This window comes from Arvicola amphibius, chromosome 6 (genome assembly GCF_903992535.2).
Source record: "Arvicola amphibius chromosome 6, mArvAmp1.2, whole genome shotgun sequence".
NCBI classification, from domain to species: Eukaryota; Metazoa; Chordata; class Mammalia; order Rodentia; family Cricetidae; genus Arvicola; species Arvicola amphibius.
The window spans coordinates 120680632-120702895 of NC_052052.2; the positions used below are offsets into that span (position 1 = coordinate 120680632).

General features: G+C 39.9%; 1 protein-coding gene across 1 annotated transcript in view; it reads left to right on the plus strand.

Annotated features, from left to right (window-relative positions):
- Positions 1–22264, plus strand: part of Vps41 (VPS41 subunit of HOPS complex) — a 139699-nt gene that overhangs the window by 48318 nt on the left and 69117 nt on the right. The window contains exons 5-6 of the mRNA XM_038333530.1: positions 14619–14693; positions 19780–19842. Of these exons, the coding sequence (XP_038189458.1) occupies positions 14619–14693; positions 19780–19842 (138 nt within the window). The remainder of the gene's footprint in view (positions 1–14618; positions 14694–19779; positions 19843–22264) is intronic.

The window sequence follows — 22264 nt, forward strand, 5'->3', positions numbered from 1 at the left end:
GGACCAGCTGGTCTGAAGTTACGATGATCTGGAAAGTAATGCATTAGATTATTGCAGAGAGGCTGGGATCACAGCCTCCTCAGGGGCAGACCTGGTTTGTCCACCCTCCTCCCCCCACCATCCCCTTTAAATTCTGCTTGTGTATTATAGGGAGTTTAGTAATAGTTACGCTTGTTTTATTAAACCAAGCCATTAACAATTTGATTTTCTTACAACTTGTTTACAACAGTGTGGCGACAGCCTTCCCTTTTCTGTTATTCTTACATGTTTTTGGTGGCTTTGTATATGAACAAGGAAAGTATTTGCTCAATTAAAATTTTTTCATCATACTTTACATATTATATGTTGCCATTAAAAACTGAGTAGTATTTCTTTTCAATTTATCTGTGGTTTGGAATAAATGCTTAACTGTTTATCCTTTTAACACAATGGCTTTCTAGTAATAAGGATCACTTCATAATGCCCTCAGGACCAATGCATATTTGGCATGTTCTCAGCAATTCTTTATTGGCAGAGTGACTGCCAGAAAGAAGAGCTTTTATTTGTTCCTTACATAGCTGCCTGACTCACTTGCCTTCTATAGCAAGGCCTTTTGATCTCTTTCTTATCTCATGTATAGTGTTACCGACAACCATTTGAGGTACCATGGTGAAACTAGAATCAGCTTATCCAAGATGTTCATCTGAGTCGTTAGGAAATTTAATATTGTCTCAGAGCAGTATGGTGTAGATGTGGACCCTGTAGACTCTGGGAAGATAGGCTCCAGATCTGGACTTGCTATTCATTCGCCTGTGGCAGAGGCGACTGCAGGGTAGGTCTCAAGCTGAGCGGCCTGCCAAGCTTCCTAGTTTAATAAGGGCAAGGCCCTTTTCTTTGTTCGTCACTGTGGACTTTTCTGTTCTTTCCTGAAGCAATCTGTATCCAGATGGTGAATGTCAGTCTAGCTTACGGGGCATAGAAGGAAAAGAATGCAGTTCTGTACGAACGTATAGCTAGAAAATCCAGATTGGATTGGAAAGAACCAAAGACTTCCTTAAAAAAGTAGTATCATAGCCCAGATGGGAAGCTGAAGCAGGAAAAGTGTGCAGAGGCTGTGGGTGTAAGGTTACTTTCTGTCTGGTGTTGTGTGAAAGGCAGCCTTCTACTGCTGTTCGTGGATGCAGCGGACATAAGCAGAAGATGAAGTTTCACACAAAAGGTCTAGGAATCAGCGGTACACGACTTTCTTAGAGGGCAGTCCCTTCCAAATCCTCACTGTTCTTTTAAAGGTTGTTAGGATTTAGACAAGGATCATCCACCTAATAAGTCTTCTGCAGGTGAAAAGCTGCTCTGTGCCCCAGCTCTGCAGAGCTTGCGGTGTCCTGGCAGTGCGGAGCAGCAAGGTCTGAGCCTTCTCCCAGTCAGACATGCTCACAAGGCTTTGTCTTGAACACTGGGTAGAGGCGCAACCTAAGGCATTAGGGGCCAGGGGAAGCTATTAAAGGTGGTAGCCTGTGACCTTACAGCACCCGCATCTAGTCCTATGTTCTTATAGGGGATGTAATTAAAACTCTTGAGTAGAAGATATTCTTAAAGTTAAGAAGAGCAGTACTTATTGCTATTTTACTGCCCAATAAAAGGTTTTAAAGCATTTTCATATATGATAACAATTCAAGGTCAGTAATTAGCTTAAGACAGCAATGAGGGCTGGGAATGTGGTCAGTTTTGATCTCAGCACTAGAAAGAAAGAAGAAAAAAAAGCAATGATATAATGACATGAGAGGGTAGAGTCACATTCTTTATTTTTCAGACAAAACGACTTCTCCTTAAAGCCTTTTTCCATTCATCTAATTTCCACATGGATTTTGCTTTTCATGTATATGTAGGATATTAGTTCAAGTCATGGACACTTTTTTTTAAAATAAGGTGATTTGATTTTTAAGTCATTAGGACAGGCTTGTCATATTCAAGTGGCTAATTAAAATTAATATACAAATCACTCAAAGATGCTACAGAAGGTGTACATGGGCTTTTTTTCCCACCTTCCAGTTCCCAAATAGCCAACACAGAGGCTAAATATTAATTATAAGTGCTCGGTCAATAGCTCAGACTTGTTACTAGTTAACGCTTACATTTTAAATTAACCTATATTTCTTATCTATGCTTTGCCACATGGCTTGGTACCGTTTCACTTTATGGCATGCCCATCTAGCTTCTCTCTGCATCTGCTGGCAACTCCAGACTCTGCCCTTCCAGCATTCTCAGTTTGGCTCTCCTCCCTAACCTTATCCTGTTCAGCTATTGGCCAGTCAGCTCTTTAGTAAACCAATCACAGTGCCATATTCTCACACAGTGTAAAGGAGTATTCCATAGAAGGTGCTGCACAAGCATGAGTTGGGTTCCAGCACCTATGGAATAGCTGGGTGTAGCCATGTGTGCCGATAACCTCTGCTCTGGCAAGAACAGGGGCAGGTGGATCCTTTCTGGTTGTTGGTCAGGTGCAGTACCCTATCTCAAAACCTAAGGTGGGAAGTGATAGAGGCAGAGACACCCAATGCTAATGTCTGCCCTTCACATGTAAGAACAAGGGCACCCCTCCATCTGCACACGTGCACATGTCACATACAGAAGCATGTAAAGAAGAAATAAAACCACATCAGATGTCTTCCTTATTAGACAGCATTCTTACCATGGAAAGGAGAAAATATTTAGGGTTGCCTGGACACATGTATGTGAACAGTGAACTCTATGCATTTTATCTCCTCTGTATTATTTGCATTAATTGTGTAGTGTTGAGGTTGGTTATGATGAGCTATAAAGCCCAGGAGCCACTGGTGGCAACATTGCTTACAGTTCAGTGGGTTGTGCCGCCTAGGAGCTAGCTCTTGGAGGAGCCCAGCTGGAGCCCAGCTGATGTAACCTTCAGTGAGAGGAGAGGCATGCTGTCATTCATACTGTTAGGGAGGAGGTATTTGTGTTCTTGGCTTGTCACTGCTGTATAGTTTCCACTTCAGATTAGCTCTGCTTAAATAAGTAAGGGCACACTCTTGAAAGTATAAATTGGTAGCAGGCAGTGAATATTTACTTGGTTGTGAAGTAAAAGGAATATTTTAGGTATTATATGAAAATTTAAAATGTAATATACAATGAACCATATCACATTTTATCACTTACCTCTTTTGTTTGTTCAAAATGAAAAATAAATTCTAATAAAGTGGGTTTTTTCTTTTATTTGTTTTTTAAGGCCATTGGGATGATCTTGCTACTTTGTAATTTGCTCTCAGTTTGGAAGGAATCCTTACTGATGAGCATCTCTTCCCTCTGCAGAACAGCAGCTTCTCCTCCAGCCCGACTGTCCTCAGCTGCCCGCCAGTGGTCGGGAGGCGGACTGCAGAAGCGCATTTCTGGTATACATATCCATCTAACGGAGAAGTTTAGTCAGTATTATGGGATGTGATGGCCACAGTGACTGTCAGCTTTGTCAACTACTCACACCCAGTTTGAAACTTTGACACTTGGTCCTGGGAGGACCACGAGGCTAGCTCTTTCCCTTAAAGTTATTTTGAAGTTTTACCAGTCTCTAAAACTTTTTTGGTTTTTCGAGACAGGGTTTCCCTGTAGTTTCTAGAGCCTGTCCTGGAACTAGCTCTTGTAGACCAGGCTGGCCTCGAACTCAGAGATCTGCCCGCCTCTGCCTCCCGAGTGCTGGGATTAAAGGCGTGCACCACCACCACCCGGCTAAAACTTTTTTTTTTTTTTTAATTAGGAAAAGAACATCACAACAAAATTCCTTCTTTCCCTCTCTTCCTTAGACTTTTTTTCCCTAAGTGGTCTAGCTCTACCACTACTGGGCAAACCCCAAAGGACTGTGTGCCTTACACAAAAGCCTACACATCTATCTGTGTTTATTGCTACTTACTATAGTAGCGAGGAAACGGAATCAGCATAGATGTCCCCCAGCAGATGAACACGTAATGAAAATGTGATGATAATGATGATATCATTGTGATATGTGTATTATGGAATTTTATTTAGCCATAGAGAAAAGGAAGGTTTGAAGTTTGTAGGAAAATGGACATAACTGGAAAATAGCAAGTAAACTAACTCAGGTTGAGAAAAAATAAATACTGCATGTATTTCAAATATTTGAATCTTAGCTTCTGATTTTTATATATGTGTCATTATATAGGAGTTAGTGTAGTTGTATATCTTGAAACTGGAAGGACATCCATAAGAGGGAGAAAAGAAGTTTTAAGGAAGGGGTATAAAGATAACTGAATACATGTCACATGGAAACGTAAAGGAGAGGACTGGCATAGATTTATACAAGCAGGGAAGTGCCCGTGGGATGGGAGAGAAGGCTCAACCAAAAGAAAACGTGAGAAGATGACGAAAGGAAATTTACTTCTTTGTTTCATTTGTATTTTTTTTAAAAAAAGGCTTGTCCTGATGGTGGATTCTGCTTTGACACAGTGCAGAGATTTTCTAGGTGGGAGAACAGGAGGAGGAGGCTGTGTTTGTATTCAAGCCAAAGATGCAGAGCTAAGGAGGACATTTCAAAATCAAGGTTGCTAAAGCTGTCTCTAAGGCAAAGAATGATGGGATTTAGTGTCTTGTTCTGTGCAGGGCACTTTGTAGGACTGTATAAATGGGCAGAGGTCATTTAGTGACACTGAGCATCTAGAAGGGTCTACTTGGGTAGAGCAGGAGTGAGTATTGAGCTCTGTGATGAAGCCTGAGCTGGAATGAAGTGGATACTGATAGTTAGGTGTGAGACCCCAGCCCAGAACGGGACCTGAGACGCTGTGACTCTAGTGACACTAAAGAAATGAGGAAGCACAGGAGCCAGTGGAGGAGTCTGTCAGGTGTTGTAAGGGCTGAGGGTCACCAGGGTTTAATGCAAAGCCAGTGCCAGCAGTATTTCCATGAGCAGTTTTGCTGACCTCTTGTGCATGTTACTGAATTTAAGTAATGGAAGAGATTCTCACCCATATTCCTTAGAAGACTGGTGCCTTGAGTTGTTGAAAACTTAAAATCTCCGTTAATGTAACATTATAACTCTTTATTCAGTATCATATAATATTACTAAAGCAGAGTAGGAACAGGATATTTTCAACTGCTAATATTTGTTATACATGCTAATTGGAATCTTTGCCCCTTTTCCATTTTTCGTAATGAGAAGTATATATAGTAAATGTATTTAAGTAATTTTTTTCTGAACAGAATTTAGCGGGTTCATGATTTCATAGTGTGTTGGATGAGGGGGACCTGGTGTCCTGGTAAACATGCTTGTCAGTAGGACCATAAATAGCCAGAGGCTGTGCTGCTTGTTTATTCTCCCATTCAGCACTATTTATATTGCTTATTGTCGTAAGTTCCAAAGCATAGAGTGTGGTTGTCATTACTGACGGAAGGGAAGCAGTTGGTAAGCAAGGATGCACAAAGCAGTCCGCCTACTACAGTGGTCGGCAAGGTTATGTGTTACAAAGCAGTCAGCCTGCTGTAGTTTCTGACTGTTTCATCCTCTGCACTTCTTGGGGAGAGCACCTGGCATTAGAAGTAGGCATGGCTGCCAGTTGCCCAGGCACCCATGAGTGATTTCAGGGACAAGAGGTTGAACAGTAGTGAATGTGTGGCTTTCTTTCCTCAAGTGCCAGCTGGAGCCTTTACATCTTCTCTTTGGCCTTTACTGATCCTGTATTTCTTTGGAGCTTTTCTGGAGATGTTCACAAAATACCTCACTTCAAGATTGTTTGCGGTTAAATGTATTCCCCACCTTGGAACAAAGAAGGCTTTACTGCTTGAGATGCAGTCTGGTGGCAACTGGATTTGCAGTTTTATCATTAAAGGTTGTGTCCTTCTGGCTTTAAGTAAGTCAGTGAGAAAATAAATGCAGTTTTTGTTCTGTGATTTGTAGACTTATGGCCAGGTCTGCTTTCCTTGGCTCGTGAAGTCCAGATAAATGCCTTCTCTTCCCCCAGGACTTACCACCAGTAAAACACACAGTGAGACCAGCTTTTCCCAACTATGGAAGTGTTGGGAGCTGTGAACTCCCCAGATCCTGAATTTCTTGTAAACAACTTGTTTTCCTCTGCTCTGAGACAGCTTGCAGCTGCTCTGAGCAGGAGACTCACAGGAGTTCCTGATGGCAGGGGAGTGATTTCTGGTGTGTTTGGCTGGGGCATGGCTATCCCTATATAAGCTGCCCCTGGACACAATAAAGGAGGCATTCTTGGAGCATTCCTGTTTCAAGGATGACCTGTGTCTCTTTTTGTGTGTCTTTGTGTGTTTCAATCTCCAGCTCCTTGTCCAGTTCACGAACTGCGTGGTAGCGTGGTGCGCTGCATGGAAGTAGGGGCATTTGCTTTTCTCACGTGAAATGCGAGCGCGACCTTCTCAGTAGATGTGACTAAGGGGCAGTAAACTGCCCTGTAAACCATGCTGGTGTTGGGCCCTAGCCAGTGCATCTCTGAGAGCAGGAGGAGGGCCTGTCTTCTTTTCCTATTCATTCCACTCAGTGACTGTGGGGATGCAGCATTTGTGAAGGGATCAATTATCCATCTGTTAGTCAGAGGAGCCTTACAAATTATACATTAGCAGATTGATTTCTTGGGTTCACTGTTGGTGGACGGGTAGCATAAGGTGGGGTGATGAGGAGTGTCTAGGGAAACAGTTGCCACTAAGAACACCATTAAAAGCAGCTTTTTAAAATGACCACGGATTTATTCCTAATTGAAGAACTGGCATAATCCATACTAAGTGTATTCATTTCAAGTATTTTACGTTAGGTAATTGATTGTCCCATGAGGTGTACTTGTTAGTAATTTTGCCTTTTCTTTAAGAACTTGGCACCACATGTAGTGAACTTAGATTTAGAAGGTGTGTGCTGGTCCTGGCCCCCTCCTGTTTACTTGAACTTCTTCTTTTTTCATTCCATTAAGGAAACATTTTTGTATGTTCTATAGTGTCAGCTTGACTTTATTGATTTTTGAACAAACTCACTCATATTGTCCAGAATTCCAAACGTGTCTCCATTAGGAATAAGATTGTAGTTAATGGAGAGCACAGCTGAGTCCATTTCTCTCCAGACTGTTTTTCTTTGCTCTCTCTTCTTTTTCTGTGATTATTCCAGCATCCCATCTTTGTAAACATGTCCTCAGATATGTTTTTCGATATGACTCTTCCTTTCCTCAGTTCTTAAAAGCGAAAAAAATTCCCCAATTCTGGATAAATACAGGGTCTTGTGCCTGCAGGTCTTGGCCTGAGAGTGTGGGCATTGATGACCTTTTTGTTTTGCTGTTTGCAGTGTGAGGAACTGGCACAAGAATGCCTGACCTTTGTCCCTGTGTGAGAGGGATGATGATGGATGGCATGCCAGGTACAGGCCATTTACAGACATTTGCAGCTCACTTATTGTTTCCAGAATGTTACAGGATTGTTGTGCAAATGCTAATGGTACTAATGATCACCAACATAAACCATGTGTGGTAGTTTCTTCCCTGTGTGATACTGGTGAAAGCTAATGATGCTTACTTTCTGTTGTTTTAAATTAATCAGTTTCCTAGGTAGCCAGGTTTTAAAGATATTTATCTCTGCTTATGAACATACTAACTACTTTTAGAAAACTTGCAAAGTATAGAAAGATGAGACTTAGTAATATCTCTTGTGTATGTATGTGTGGTATAAATGGATGTGTATGTTTGCATGTGTATGGGTGCATGTATGTCCCTGCTGCACATGCATGTGTGTGCACATATACTTGAGGCCTCAAGATGACGTCCTAAGTCCTCTTTGATTTCTCCCCGCCTTATTTATTCAGGAGGAGTCTCTCAGTTGAACCTATTGCTGACTGATAATCTTAGTTTGGCTAGCCAGCCTGCTCGAGTCATATCTCTGCTTTCCTAAGCACTGGGAATTTCAGGTGGGCTGCTATGCCCACACAGTATTTATGTATGCTCTGGGGATCTAAACTTTGGTTATCAGACAACCTTTTTTATCCATCTTTTCAGGTCCTTACATTTAATGATATTGTTAAAAAAAAAAAAAAAACCAAAAACAGATATATCCAGTCCTACTCTTTGGGAATTTCTGCCTCTGATTATATAAAGAATAAACACATGAAAATGGTAACCAGACATTGAGATTTAAGAGTACATTTTCCAGGCTACCATGTCTGCTCATCACTTATTTGGTGAGTAGATAAGGGCATACCAACTGTGATCATTTATTACAGGGTAAAATGGTTAGTGTTAATTACCAACTTGACAAAATTGAGAACCACCTAGGAGATGGCTTCTGGACATGTCTGTGGGACATTATGTTGGTTGTGTTAATTAAAGTGAGTAGGCCTTTCCACCATGGGTGGTACCATTCCCTAGCAGGAATCTTGGACAATAAAAGTTGCAGAGCAGCAGAACTCACTTGTGTTCTCTGCTTCTGTTTGTGAACATGATGTGACCAGCTACTTGCGTCTGTTGTTTTGACTTCCCCACCATGAGGGACTGTACATGGAGCTGTAAGCTAAAACAAGCCCTTTATTCCTTAAGCTGCTTTTGTCAGTGTGTTTTATCCTAGCAATGGGGGAATATTAAAAATAAAAATCCCTGCCGGGCGGTGGTGGCGCACACCTTTAATCCCTGCACTCGGGAGGCAGAGGCAGGTGGATCTCGTGAGTTCGAGGCCAGCCTGGTCTACAAGAGCTAGCTCCAGGACAGGCTCTAAAAAAGCTGCAGAGAAACCCTGTCTTGAAAAAACAACAACAAAAAAAAAAAAAAAGAAGAAAAAGAAAAATCCCTAAGACAAACAGAATGGATCCATGTCAAAAATCAGCTAAAGGTCAAAAGCTACAGCCTGGGACAGCTGCAGACGTGGAACTTCCATTGTCTTGAGATTGTATGTGACATTCTCTTGCCATAGGTGTCAGCTGACCAAGAAAGTTTACTGTATCTACTTGTTGGATGTGGCAGCATCCCCAGCAGCAAGTGAGGCTGTTCCCCTGCTCTATTATTCCTTATCAGCTGCTACGCTCATAGCCTCCCAGAAGCCAGGACAAATGTCAGACAGCTTTTGAATGAAGCCAAATACTTTCTACATGATACTTAAAAATATTTATTCTAGCATTTATCATTTCTTAGACTACTTGCTTCTTATAGCACAAGTTCGAATAGGTCTTAATAAAAAAAGCCCGGAGTCAGATATTGGGGAAAATGCTGAGAGATCAGAGAGGCAAGGAGCAAGCCACAGCCACACCTTACCTTGCAAACTTCCCAGCCGAAAAGAGATTGTTTCCTCCCGCCTTATCACTTCCTCTCTCTGCCCAGCCATATCATTTCCTATCCTTCTCTACAGACCTTCAGACCTCTATAGTTAGCTAGTGGGTAGCTCCGCCCTCTAATCTTTAGGCAAGCTTTATTTGTACAAACAAGAGATTACCAAACTTCTAGAAATTTAAATAGTCTCCATTTCTCGGTCTTATGCATGAGATAACAGCCATGGAAAAACACCTTTTCTTGGTTCAAGTAGAAATATATATTTTAAATAATTCCAGTACATATTCTCAAATACCTTTTGAGAATCAAATTTGGATTGTGATTTTTGTGAGTGTGTGACCAATGAGCTCTCGGGTGCACATTTATCATGAGGAAGGTTAATAGTCCTTAACCTTTCATTTGTAGTATTTCCTTTGTGAGTTGACTGTTTGCTTTTGATTTTGGTGAATCAAAATTTCACATTTTTTTCAAAGAACATTCTAAAGAAAACTTCAGATGCAATAAGCTACAAACCTATTTCAGTGTGTATGATAGTAAACATCCCTAACCTGCAATAAAGTCTTTTAAATTATTTTGAAAGTTTTGATCTCATAGTAAGAAAACAGTTCTAGATTCTTGCATGTAGAGTTTAAGATTGTAGTTTTTCCTGGTAGATTTACCAGCTTTTCTCTTCCAGTTTCATTTTAAGTAACCCAAGAACTATCAAACAAGCCAATACTTTTCCAGTTTTTTTTTGTAGAAGCATAGTTCAAGTATCGTTTAAAGGCACTCACTAAGAAATTAAGTGTTGTGGAATAATTTTTTTGTACACTGTGAAGGTGTGTCTTTGCCAAGGTGCCTTCTGATTGGTTTAGTAAAGAGTTGAATGACCAGTAGCTAGGCTGGAAGAGGTTAGGTGCTACTTCCAGGCAGATAGAGAAGAGAGGAAGGGGAGGTGAATCTAGGATCAAGGGATACCAAAGGACACAGGGGAAACAGGTGCAAGATGGAAGGGAGGTAAAAAGTCATGAGGCAAAGCATAGATTAATATAAATGGGTTAGTTTAAGTTGTAAGAGCTAATGGGACAAGTCTAAGCTATAGGCTGAGCTTTCATAATTAATAAGTCTACTTTTTTTTGTGTGTGTGAGCTGGTGGCCCAAAGAAAAATCTATCTTTAGTTAAGAGTAAACATCACCTAACTCTGGAAATAAAAGAGAAAGGACTATGAGTAATATAATAAAAGATAAAAATAAAGTGGCAAAACATCATTTTTTAGCATAGTGAGAAGTGAAATAGTTTTTAACTTGGGAGGGTAAGGCAGGAAGATTACAAGTTCAAGGTCAGAGTGTTCTACAGACCAAGACCTTGTCTTGAAGTAACAAGGGGTAGAGATGCAGTTCTTGCCTAGTGTATGCAAGAGCCTGTGTTCAGTGCCAGCACCCCTCCCCACAAAGGGGAAGAAAGTCTCAGCATTAAGAACCTTGCAGCAAGATAATGTAGACAGAAATAGACCTTAAAAGTCAGGGTCAAACCCAGGATGGTGACAGCAGAAGCACAACAACTATAGCTTAAGGTGGAGGAGCAGATCAACGGAAGCATAGCGTTTCGATTGCATGTAAAAGTTAACTGTTAAACCCTTGGAACACCAAACTATAAGGAATTTAAAATAAGTATAAATTTATTTTAACTTAAAGGAGAAATAGACAAAAGCTGTGCTTGTATTGTGAAATTTTGAAAGCATTTTACATTGCTAATGGTTTGATAAATAATAAATTTTTATGGATAGTAGTTAAATAATATAAATGTCATTATTAAAAGAATATGCTGGGGCTGGAGAGATGGCTCAGAGGATAAGAGCAGTAGCTGCTCTTCCAAAGGTCCTGAGTTCGATTCCCAGCAACCACATGGTGGCTCACAACCCATCTGTAACGAAATCTGATGCCCTCTTCTAGTTCACAGAGATACATTCAGGCAGAATATTGTGTATATATAATAAATAAATAAGTAAATTAAAAAATAAAACAATATTACCATCTCAACATGCTAGTCATATGTGATATCCTTTTTGAGGTTGAGGAGGTTTCTTCTCCACTAAAGCGGTTTTTTTTCATGAATGGATGTTGAGTTTTGTTAGACAATTTCTACATCTGTTGAGATGGTTCTATAATTGTTTTCTTTTACTAATATATAAAATTGTGTTGCATCATTTCTATGTTAAACCAGAGTTGCATTTTTTTTTTTTGGAATACATTTGTTTTTAGTGGATATGCTGGCTTTGCTAATAGTTTTTTCAGGGTTTTCCATTTAGATCCATGATTGTACTTTCCCCATGATGTTCTTGCTAATTTTGTTACTGTGGATATCTATCTGTCTGTCTGTCTGTCTGTCTGTCTGTCTGTCTATCTATCTATCTATCTACACACATACAGGCCAAGTACAGCAAGTTGAGAAGCATTTTCTTATTCTGATCTTTGGAGGTAGTTTTACAATCATAGTTTTTCATCCTTCAAAGAATCATCAAATTAATATTTGAGTTAGCAAATAGGCAGCTGATGACTGGGTAGAACGAGAAGTGTCAGGTGCCAAGGAGAGGAGAAGCTGCAGAAACAGTAGGACAAGTGTTTGAGAGAAGCCAAGGGCAACATGAAAAGTTCTGACTGGCCTGTCTGCCAAGATGCCAGGACATGCCATATGCAAATTCACTAATGAAATCAATGTGGATGGAACTGACAGGAACATGGCTGGAGAGAACGCACTTGAAATCTCAAGAAAGTTGACTGTTTATAAATAGCTACAGTATGGTAAGCACGTTTCCCTTTGGGAATAGAAGGACAGATTATTTCATACCTGGAACTAGCTCAACTGGTACCTTTCTTGGAGGAAAATAAAATGATTGCTGAAATGACTTAAGGTCATGATACAAGGAATAAAGCAGTAACCATCTTGAGGAGAAAACAAATTACATGTGGGTGCTTGGAAGCAAACCCGAGTCATCTGAAGCATCACGACCCTCTTAATCAGTCAAGCTCCAAGAAATACCTTAATAGAGAAAAATGTGAAAAGGGTTTAAATAAGTACTTTATAGATATCAGATTAATTGCCCAGTAGACTAAAGGAAAAGACTTAAGTTTATTTGTAGTCAGGGGAATGAATCAATGACTATTGGAATGTTTTAAGGTATCTGTTGCTAATAGGCTGTCGGTTACCTTGTAGGTGTTATTATTTTCCTCGTAGTGTTGTTAATGGGGTGGTGCAGTTTCTTTAGGTGCGTCATGGTAAATTTGGTTGATCTGCTCTTGAGATACCATTGGGTGCTTTAGCTAGGTAGAAGACCTTGGATCTCACAGAAAAAAATGAAGCTTCATTTTTCCTTATGTGAGATGGAGACACCTCTCCTTAGCTCACCACTCTTCAAAAATTGGGTATCTAATAAAGCATAGACCCCATTTTGGGGATTGGTAAGTGTGATTCAGGGACTACTTAGACAGGCCATGGCCCTTTTAGTAACAAAAATCTGGGAGTAGAGTATACCAAACTTGGCACTGTATGGAATGAAGATCTAGTTCTGATTTATAACTCACAATAAAGGTCTTATAATAGAGTCTTGGCATTGGTTGCATTCAGCACTTAGATTTAGTTTTGGAGGTGTCAGATACACTGTCCCCTGGAATTTTATGCAATGGGAAGATATTGTGACCTCTGCATTTCAGTACAGTCATGTATGGTTTTCAAACCTTTGATATGCATTACTATGATTTAGGAACTGAACTTTTAATATTTATTTTTCAGTAATATAGTCTTGGTGTTTTTATTATAACCCTTGCCTTTTTAATGGCTGAGCTATCTCTCTGGCCCCAAATATTATTTCTTTAGTCACTTGTAGACAGTGCTCTATTCATAAGAGGAAGAAAAAGTAGGCCACACCCACCCGTGGTTGGCTGTCATAACAGATGCCTAAAGTTAAAGTATTATATAGTTTATACTTGTCAAGTTTAAAATGGATATAAAATGTTTAATGAAAGATCAGAATGGAAGATGACCAACTTGAGGAATTGCTTATCCCCCAAAAGACCGTGGGGCTGACATTCTGGCTGGTGCTCAGCCCAGTAGCCATGCTCTGTCTGCTCAGTGCTTTTCCAGGGCAGCCTTTCTTTGTCTTCGTATTTTCCTTACTGACTGCAGTCCTCTCGTCGTCAGTCCTTTCTCACAGTTGTGCACGCTGAGACTGCTCTTATTTCTGCTGTGGGTCTTTAGCATGGGTGTCAGTTCGTTCTCCTCTGCAGTGGACCACCTGTCTTCAGTGACCTTTTCCTTGGCTAACATGCTGGAAACTTTTAGAGCTAGTTGAGTTTTCTCGGACTGCTTGTCAGAGTGTTGTGTGGTGATTTAGGGGTCCAGATGTGAAAGGATTCTGTAGCCAGAATGCTTGGGAACTTGTCTCAGCTATCAGTCAGTATGTAGCCTTTGTAAAGTGTGGGGGTCTTGTTGTGCCCTGACCTTTCCTTAATGACTACAAGATACTTTCCAGTTGAAGAGTCAGCATTCATTTTGTGTATTTCCCTTTATCTCATCAACAAGGCAAATGGGGTAATTTTAAACTCTACATGTGTTCTTTTGTTGTTAACTGCTATGGACTCACTTTATTTCCTGGTTTGCTGCTATGAGCTTTGTGGAAGGTACTTGGAACTTGTCATTATTTAGGAATGAAAGGAAAAGCTATTGTGTGATGCTGCCAATGGTCACTGAGTTTTGACTTTATTAGAAAAACCTCTGTGTAAATATTTTAGTAAGTAAACAATTAGCTACATAGAGATTTAAAATGCAATTGCTATTTAAATTTGGAAAATAAATTAAATTTGAAATTATGTAAAAGGAGAAGGGATGCAAAATTAATTAATGTGATGTAGGCTATGGTTTTCCTGAATAAAGTAAAAATGAAATGTTAATCTGGTTATTCATTAGGGAAGAAACAGATTGATTAAGCCAACTAAAACAAGCAAAAAATGATTTTATGTGCTGACATGCATTCTTAATTTTTTTGTTTGTTTTGTTCTTTTAATAGATTTTGGTTGTGAAAGATAAATTTAAGGGTATAAAGTAAGTAAAACAGATGAAAAGATTCTGAGAAGTAATGTTTTCACTATACTCCAGGTGTATGAAAGAAAAGTTGTGGAGCTTATGGGTTTCTGGGTTTACACTGGGTGTAGGAACAAAGCTGTTTGTTTTATGCATTTTAAATGTTAATATGTTCATCTCGGAACAAAGTACACCTTAATTCATGAACCTGATAAACAATTCGTGTTATATCAGCTTTACAAAGACTAAAGGTATCAGAATGTTGAAATGTCTTCCTAAAGTTTTCCATTCCATTTTTTGTTTGTCTTTGATAGAGTCCTGTGAAGATAAACCAGATTAGCTTGGATGAAAGCGGAGAGCACATGGGAGTGTGTTCAGAGGACGGCAAGGTAAGCGAGCAGTGCTCACAGGCAAAGTTGCTTGGGCAGTGACTGCTGGGTTTTACCCATGCAAGTGATTGGACGCTCTCTGCCTACTTTACACCTGTGTGCAGAGAGCCTTGATTATTCTTTTTCAGTATTGGTCTTGCTTTTGATTGCTCATAATTAAAATAAAATATATTTTGCCCAAATGTGCCTTAGGAAAAGTAATTACAAGAATGTCAATAACCTAACTAGTATTAAGCTGATTAACAGCTGTGGCAGGGTGATGTGCCCCTTTAATCATTACTGCTGTGCCACTTTGACTCCAGTGACTAGTCTGCAGTTCCTGCAAGACAGTAGTTTAATGCTTTTCTGCCATAAATCCACAAAATTGGATTTTGTGGGCATGATTTCTGTGGGCTGGTGGTTTTCATTTTAAAACACAAGTTATGAATGTTACTCTTGAATTATAGAATCTTTTGATAAGCAATCATAGTTTATCAGAAGAATAAAGTGTCTTACAATGGCCACATTAAATAAATGTAAAATCAATATATGTACAGTTTTCTAAAAACCTGGCACCTACTTCCTGGACCAAGGACATACATCATTTGTGCAGCATAGAGCTAACAACTATCAGTGCTTCTTGCTGATGGTGTGCTGTGACATTTAGTGGTTGTGATGATTGATTTTCCACTTGCAAGAATATCTTCTTTGTTTTTAAGTCGATGGAAGCCTTTTCTAATGTTCGCTTGCAGTGATAAAATCTTAATGCAGAATATTTAAGCCACTTCTCTAAAATACCAGTTTAAGAAGAGATTGCATTAAAAATCATTATGTAAGTTTATGTATTCCTTAGTGAATAGAGATTTCCTAATCTAATTTTATACATTTTTAGTGCTCTGAATTCAATGGGCCATTAAGATGAGTAAATTAAAAACAATATACTCAGCACAAAAGAGGATATACCCATCTCTGTCAACAGTGCTACCCCATCTCTACCTATCAACACTACTATCCCATCTCTATCAACAGTGCTACCCCATCTCTACCTATCAACACTGCTACCCCATCTCTACCTATCAACACTGCTACCCCATCTCTACCTATCAACAGTGCTACCCCATCTCTACCTATCAACACTGCTACCCCATCTCTACCTATCAACACTGCTACCCCATCTCTACCTATCAACAGTGCTACCCCATCTCTACCTATCAACACTGCTACCCCATCTCTACCTATCAACACTGCTACCCCATCTCTACCTATCAACACTGCTACCCCATCTCTACCTATCAACACTGCTACCCCATCTCTACCTATCAACACTGCTACCCCCCCATCGATCTTTTCACAAGAGCAACACAAATCCTCTCGGCATACACAGATGCATTTTATTTATCTCAGCTTCATCTTGCCACAAAGCCTCTTGAAACATAGAATACTACCACTTTTCAGAAAGTGCTGTCCAAGTTTATAGTACTTGGTGAAATTCTGAGATGAACACATGTCCAAGAAATAGTTAAGGGAAGTGTTGGTTTGTGTGGAAATTGAAAAGAATTATCTACACAGTTGAAACATTTCTCTGCATATATTTGTAAAGAAAGTTTCATCTTAATTTTCTTTATTTAAATGCCTAATTATTTCTGAACTTACAGCAGGTAGTAGTTTCTTTTAAACTAACTGGGCAAGTAAGAGTGTTCAGTTTTCTAATTAGAGACATTCATTGGGGATTCCAGCACTTCACTGTTGAATTATTAGAAATGTGTTATAGTGGAATCTTTCAGTTACTCCATCTGCTCTGCAATGTGATGGCCTGAGAGTTCCCATTGCATCCTTTAAGCAAACACTATGCTTTCCTGGTTTAGAAAAAAATGGATATCTGTCTTGTTTTTGTGTAGTTTCATGATATATTTTTGTAGAAGGAGCTGCGGGAAGGCCTGGTTTTCATCCCGCCTGACTTCTGCACGGCTAGCTTTACACCCAAAATAACAACACACAAACTGTATTCATTTAAACACTGCCTGGCCCATTAGTTTCAGCCACTTATTAGCTAATTCTCACATCTTGCTTTAACCCATATTTAGTAATGTGTGTAGCACCACAAGGTGGTGGCTTACCAGGAAAGATTCAGCATGTATTACCTGGTGGCTGGCTCCATGGCGTCTGTCTTAGAGAGGAGAGGCATGGCATCTGCCTAACTTCCCTTCTTCCCAGCATTCTGTTCTATCTACTCCACCCACCTATGTTGTGACCTATCAGGCCAAGCAGTTTCTTTATTAATTAACCAATGAAACAACAGATAGATAGAAACACTCCTACATCATAATTTGAAGTGTTTTTTCCCCACATATCTTTTCTTAGCATGAATAGAACCATAAAGAAATCTCCCAGTACATATATTTATGTAAGTCAACCCTGCCTGGTAGTCAGTGTTGTGAAAATTGGGCTGTATAAAATGACGTATGAAGTGGTTAGCTTCTGTAAGAACAGAAAGACTTCCCTGAGGTCAGTTGTGTCTTTCAGTGACTCTCCACAGTTTTTGCTTTCATTGGTTTATTAGGATTTATATTCAGTAGTTGTATTTATTTCACTGCTTATCTTTGATACTTGAATTGGTTTTTAAAATCATCATTCTAATAGTTGGTTGAAGTTTACTTATATTCGGTCTGTGCTCAATTCTTTCTCATGGCTTCTCTGTGTTTGATCTCTAGTTTTGAGATTTGCAGCTATATAAAGCATTTGTGTTTGTAGTTTTATTTTGGTGGTATGGATTCACACACAACTTTCAGGATAAGGTTTCAGGATAGGGTTTATTTTCACATCTGTGAAAGATGACTTCATATAGAGTATACTATACAAATTCTAGGTTGAAAGATTTTCTTCCAGATTTTAGAGAGAATGCCTGCTTGCAGCATCCCTGTTGGTCAGCCTACTTTTGCTCTTTAAGAAATCTTTAAAAACAACTTTTGTCCTCCATAGCTTGGCTAATAATAATAGTAATAACAAAAACAAAAATAATCAACATGGCCTTTGTAATCCAGTTGCTATCCTACATCTCATTCTTATCTGTTGTCATTAATTTCATCTGCAACACAGTAACTCTTTTGAGTTATTAAAGTTGCTTTCATTTCAGGAAAGTTTATACCTTTGCTTCAGTTATAATTTTGATTATTACTTTAGCTCTATTTGTTTTCATTTCTTCAAAGAAATTCAATAATATGGGGCTGGAGGCAGTATTGCTTAGAGGCAGAGTGTAGCTGTGTTTCAGCTGCCTGGTCTGGACCTCACTCTGCTGTCTTAAGGTGGTGCACCCCCTGCTTTTCCAGGTATCTTCCTTGCCTCAGACAGATTATGTGCAAAAGGGAAGCCCACACAAGAAACTTGGAAATCCCATCTCTGATGGATAGTAACTGTGAATTTCCAGGCTTTCAATACTAGCCCATTGCAGTGTGGACTCTTCCCTACTTCCATTTTTCTACTTGAAATTTTGCGTGTAGCAGGATGAATGGACATACATTATCATAAAAATGCATAGCTTGTAAGAGAAATCGGACGTATTGATTCAGTCACCGCGTACTTGTTTTGCCCTTATGTTGGTCTTGTCCTTCCATTTCTCGTCTCGGAGGCGGGCAACTGTTTTGCTTGTTTACTTGCTTTGCCTTTTGGATTTCCCTCAAACATTAGTCCCTCCCACTTTGGCTGTAGATTTGTATGCAATTGTTCAGCTTTACTTTTTCTTTAGGTATTAAGCAGTGTGGTCTTGGGATTCAGATTTGAATTACACTGCTGTGTTTTATGTGTTGTTAAGTAAGTCTGTTTTTCTCTGTGCCTCCTTTGTCTCCTACTATGAAAATTACCTTTAGTGACTTGCAATGGTACCTGGTAGAGGAGACCCCTATGGTAGCTGTTAACCCCTTTAATGCCAGTCGCCATTCTCTTTCCATCGCTCGGCTGTAGTTTCAGAGATGTGTGTTCTCTTGATGAGGATTTCCAATAGCCTTTGGGTTTTCCTTTGACGTCTGAGTACTGTGAAGACATGTTTAAATGCATTTTTTTTTTCTCCCTTTGAGTCTTTGGGATGGTGTTCTGCAATTTTTAGGACATCAAGAATGTTGCTGTTTGCTTTTTAAAAAATCTGTCTTAGCAAGAACCATGTTAGCAAATAGATTAGGGCCTTTCTGACTCTTGATGAACCTGACTTGATATTTTGAAGTTGTATTAGTTACTGACTTTTGCTGTGATAAAAACAGTACCAAAACTAACTTGGAGAGGAAAGGGTTCTTTGGCTGTGTTGTAGTCTATTGTTGAGAGAACTTAGAGCTTTATGTCACAAATTGTGTCAAGCTAAAATCTGTAATTTTATCCTTTTTGTTATGCGCGTCAGATCTAATTTTGTTTTTGTTGTGTTCTTGCTATGATCAATTTAAAAACTGGGGAAGTAGAATGAAGTGGCTCAAGACAGCTTGAACATGAGCACTGATGAGGGGCAACTTAAATCCTTCCTCTACTCGTGGAGGAGATTCAGCTAAGATTGTCCTGGTTTCACTTAGTTCATTTTCTTGCCACATCATGCATGTTTGTGCATTTGTGTGCATGTGTGTATGTCTATGAACCATGTATATATGTATGACTCAAAAAAGGAAGTGCCTTTCTCCTTATGAGAGGAAAACAGTTCTTTAGCCCATGGGAAATTCATAAATATATTGGTAGCCTGCCATATCTATTTCATTTCTCAAAGTTGGTATCTGTTTATTAAATTGAGTGAGTAAAGGAAACTCTATCCATGTGTTACTTGTGAAAGCTTTTTTATTTTCATTTTTTCAATTAAAAAATTACATTATTCCCCTTTCCTTGCTCTGTCTCCTCCATGTACCCCTCTCACATGCCAATCATGGCCTCTGGCCTCTCTTTAAGATGCTTTTAAAAGCTTCATCACCACAGAGCGCTCAACATTGGTGGGATACTTACAATGGGTACTTTGTAGGGGTCATGATGACTTACATCACTTGAATCAAGTCTTACTGTTTTTTTTGTTTTGTTTTGTTTTTTCTCTGCTGATTTGGCTCTTTCTGTCATATTGAACTGATGTGATTTGTTCACTTCTCAGGTACAAGTATTTGGACTATATTCTGGAGAAGAATTTCATGAGACTTTCGACTGTCCCATTAAAGTAAGTACTTAGCAAGTTTCTCCTCATGAAGGAGCTTTCTCCCCTAGATGAGGATGGCTGAAGTGACAGAGACACAGTCCGTCCTGCTACACCAGTGTCTGTTCAGTCCATGGTGTGCTGGTACACCCTGAATGCTGCGCCTGAGGCCAGATGTAGAATACGTGACTGTGGTCTCAGTCTGTGCTCTTGGAGCTTTTCTTAGAATAGATGAATTACACATATCATTCGGACTAGAGAGTGGCAAGGTAAAAACAATCTTAAGTTCTGAGCTAAAAGAAATTATAGTTAGCTTCTTTTGGGTAGTAGTGTTGTGTTTTGTTTTTGAGAGATGACTTCATAGGTTGAGTGATGTCTGACTGAGCTTTGATACAGAGGCAGATACAGGTGGGAACCAGTCTTCCAGGAGGAAGAGCATATTAGAAGTGAAGAGGCCAGGCAGATCAATCTGTGTCCAGTAAGTAGCAGAAAGTCTTGCCTAGGTGTGCATAAACAACTAAAGAGGCAGTAAAAGGCAGACTAGAGCAAGATGGAGCTTCAGATTAAGGAATTTGGTTTCCACCCAATAGCTTATTAAGTGACTAAGACCAAGAGTGGCATAGCAGAAGGCTGGTTCTAGAAGGGCTAATCTGGTGATTTATGCAGTAGAGATGGCAGATCCATGGGTAAGAGGCTGTGAGATCAGCTGGAGATAGCAAACATGGTAAAGTATTCTATGTACTCTTAAAGGAGGTGATTTCTTTCATGTATTTTTTCAGACATTGACTGGTAGTAAAGGATAGATAAGATCTGACATGTGTTTTAGAAAGCTCGTTTGCCGGGAAGGAAGGGGATTTAAACAGGAGAGTCCCTGGGAAAGAGACAGTTTAGAAGGCTGATGTAGTATACTAAGCAACGTACCACGAAGCTTGGTAAAGGGAGCAACCTTGAATGCTCACGATGGAGAAGTGGATTGGCACAGTTTTTAAGAGGTAGGCATTGGAGCCTTAGTGTCAGCGTGGCTGAGTGAAGTCAGAGAAGGAGGTGTTGAGGGTAAATCCAGTGTCCTGCGCTAGTAATGACTTGAAGAAGCCTCACCAATTGTATTAGATGACAATTTGAGTGAAAGCATTATAAATTTGGCCAGGAATTTACAGAGCTGGGGTTCATCAGATGGTTTTACAGAGGGCTTAGGAACAGGTGTTGGCCTTCTCAGTGGAGATTGTCCCTTAAACAACTAGAAGTGAGTGAGAGGATGCCATTTTTAAGGCTATTAGCCAGTTTACAGTTACAGTGTAAAAAGAGAAGACTGATGTTGATATTCCGAAGTTCTCAAAGATTGCAGTGGAAATAAAAATAGCCACTAAACCAGATGGTGGTGATGCACGCCTTTGATCCCAGCACTCAGGAGGTAGAGGCAGATAGATCTCTGAGTTTGAGGCCAACCTAGTCAACAGAGCAAGTCTCAGGACAGGCAAGCACAGAAAAACTCTGTCATGAATAACCAGGAAAAAAGAAAAAAGTCACTAGTCTGAGAAGTAAGAAGCAGTCCTTAAAAAGACTGAGGAAAATTCCAGGTTGGTGATGGAAAGGCAAGAATAGAGAGTTTCCAGAAGGGAGAGGGCAGTGGTACAAAAGGCAGCCTGGAAACGGAACAGACTTTGTCCAGTGTTTCCTCTGTGAGGACAGTTGCCAGAGCGAGTCCCAGGAGAGGGAGTTAGAACCACCGGTCAAGACTCTTGAAGACATTCGTTCATAAAAACCATGTTGTCTGGCTGATGGAAAAAATGGGAAGAAAAGAGGGGAAATGTGCAGAGAAAATTTCCTTGGACCATATTTAGGCTAATAGGAAGAGTCAATAAAGAGAGCTAAGACCAGAAGGAAACAATACTTGGCAGAGAAGACTGAGCATTGAGATTGGCAGCTTAGTGAGGGAGGATCTGAGTCCTGCCCAAGAGTGAGACAGGCACTGGGAGGGAGGCTTGGCCCAGCTGATGCCGCACAGAGGAGCAGTTAGTCCTTGGCCCTCCTGGTTTATTTTACTGTACCTATATTACACGTGTGTGCATGCATATGCATAGTATTTTTGAGGAGAGGTGTTTGTTGTGTGTTTTGAGAAAGCTTGCAAGACTCTTTAGAGATTTTAAGAACTTGGAGAAATGCAATGTGCATGTCTGTGTTGGAAGTTAGCATGGGTTAGGGGAGAACTGCAGCGAGTACTGATCTACCAAATAGCAATGTTCACAAGAATGAGAGGATGTATGCTAAACCCTGGCGATAAGAGTGTAGAGAAATCCAGTAACCTGTCCCATTGGAGGAGGAAAATGTACTGGCTAATTATAGAAATGTAATATGTCTTCTACTGAAAGTTACCAAAGTTTCTGATTTCACGGGTAGTTGGGGATGAAAAGGTCAGAAGGGAGAAACTTAAGCCGAAAGAGATGGG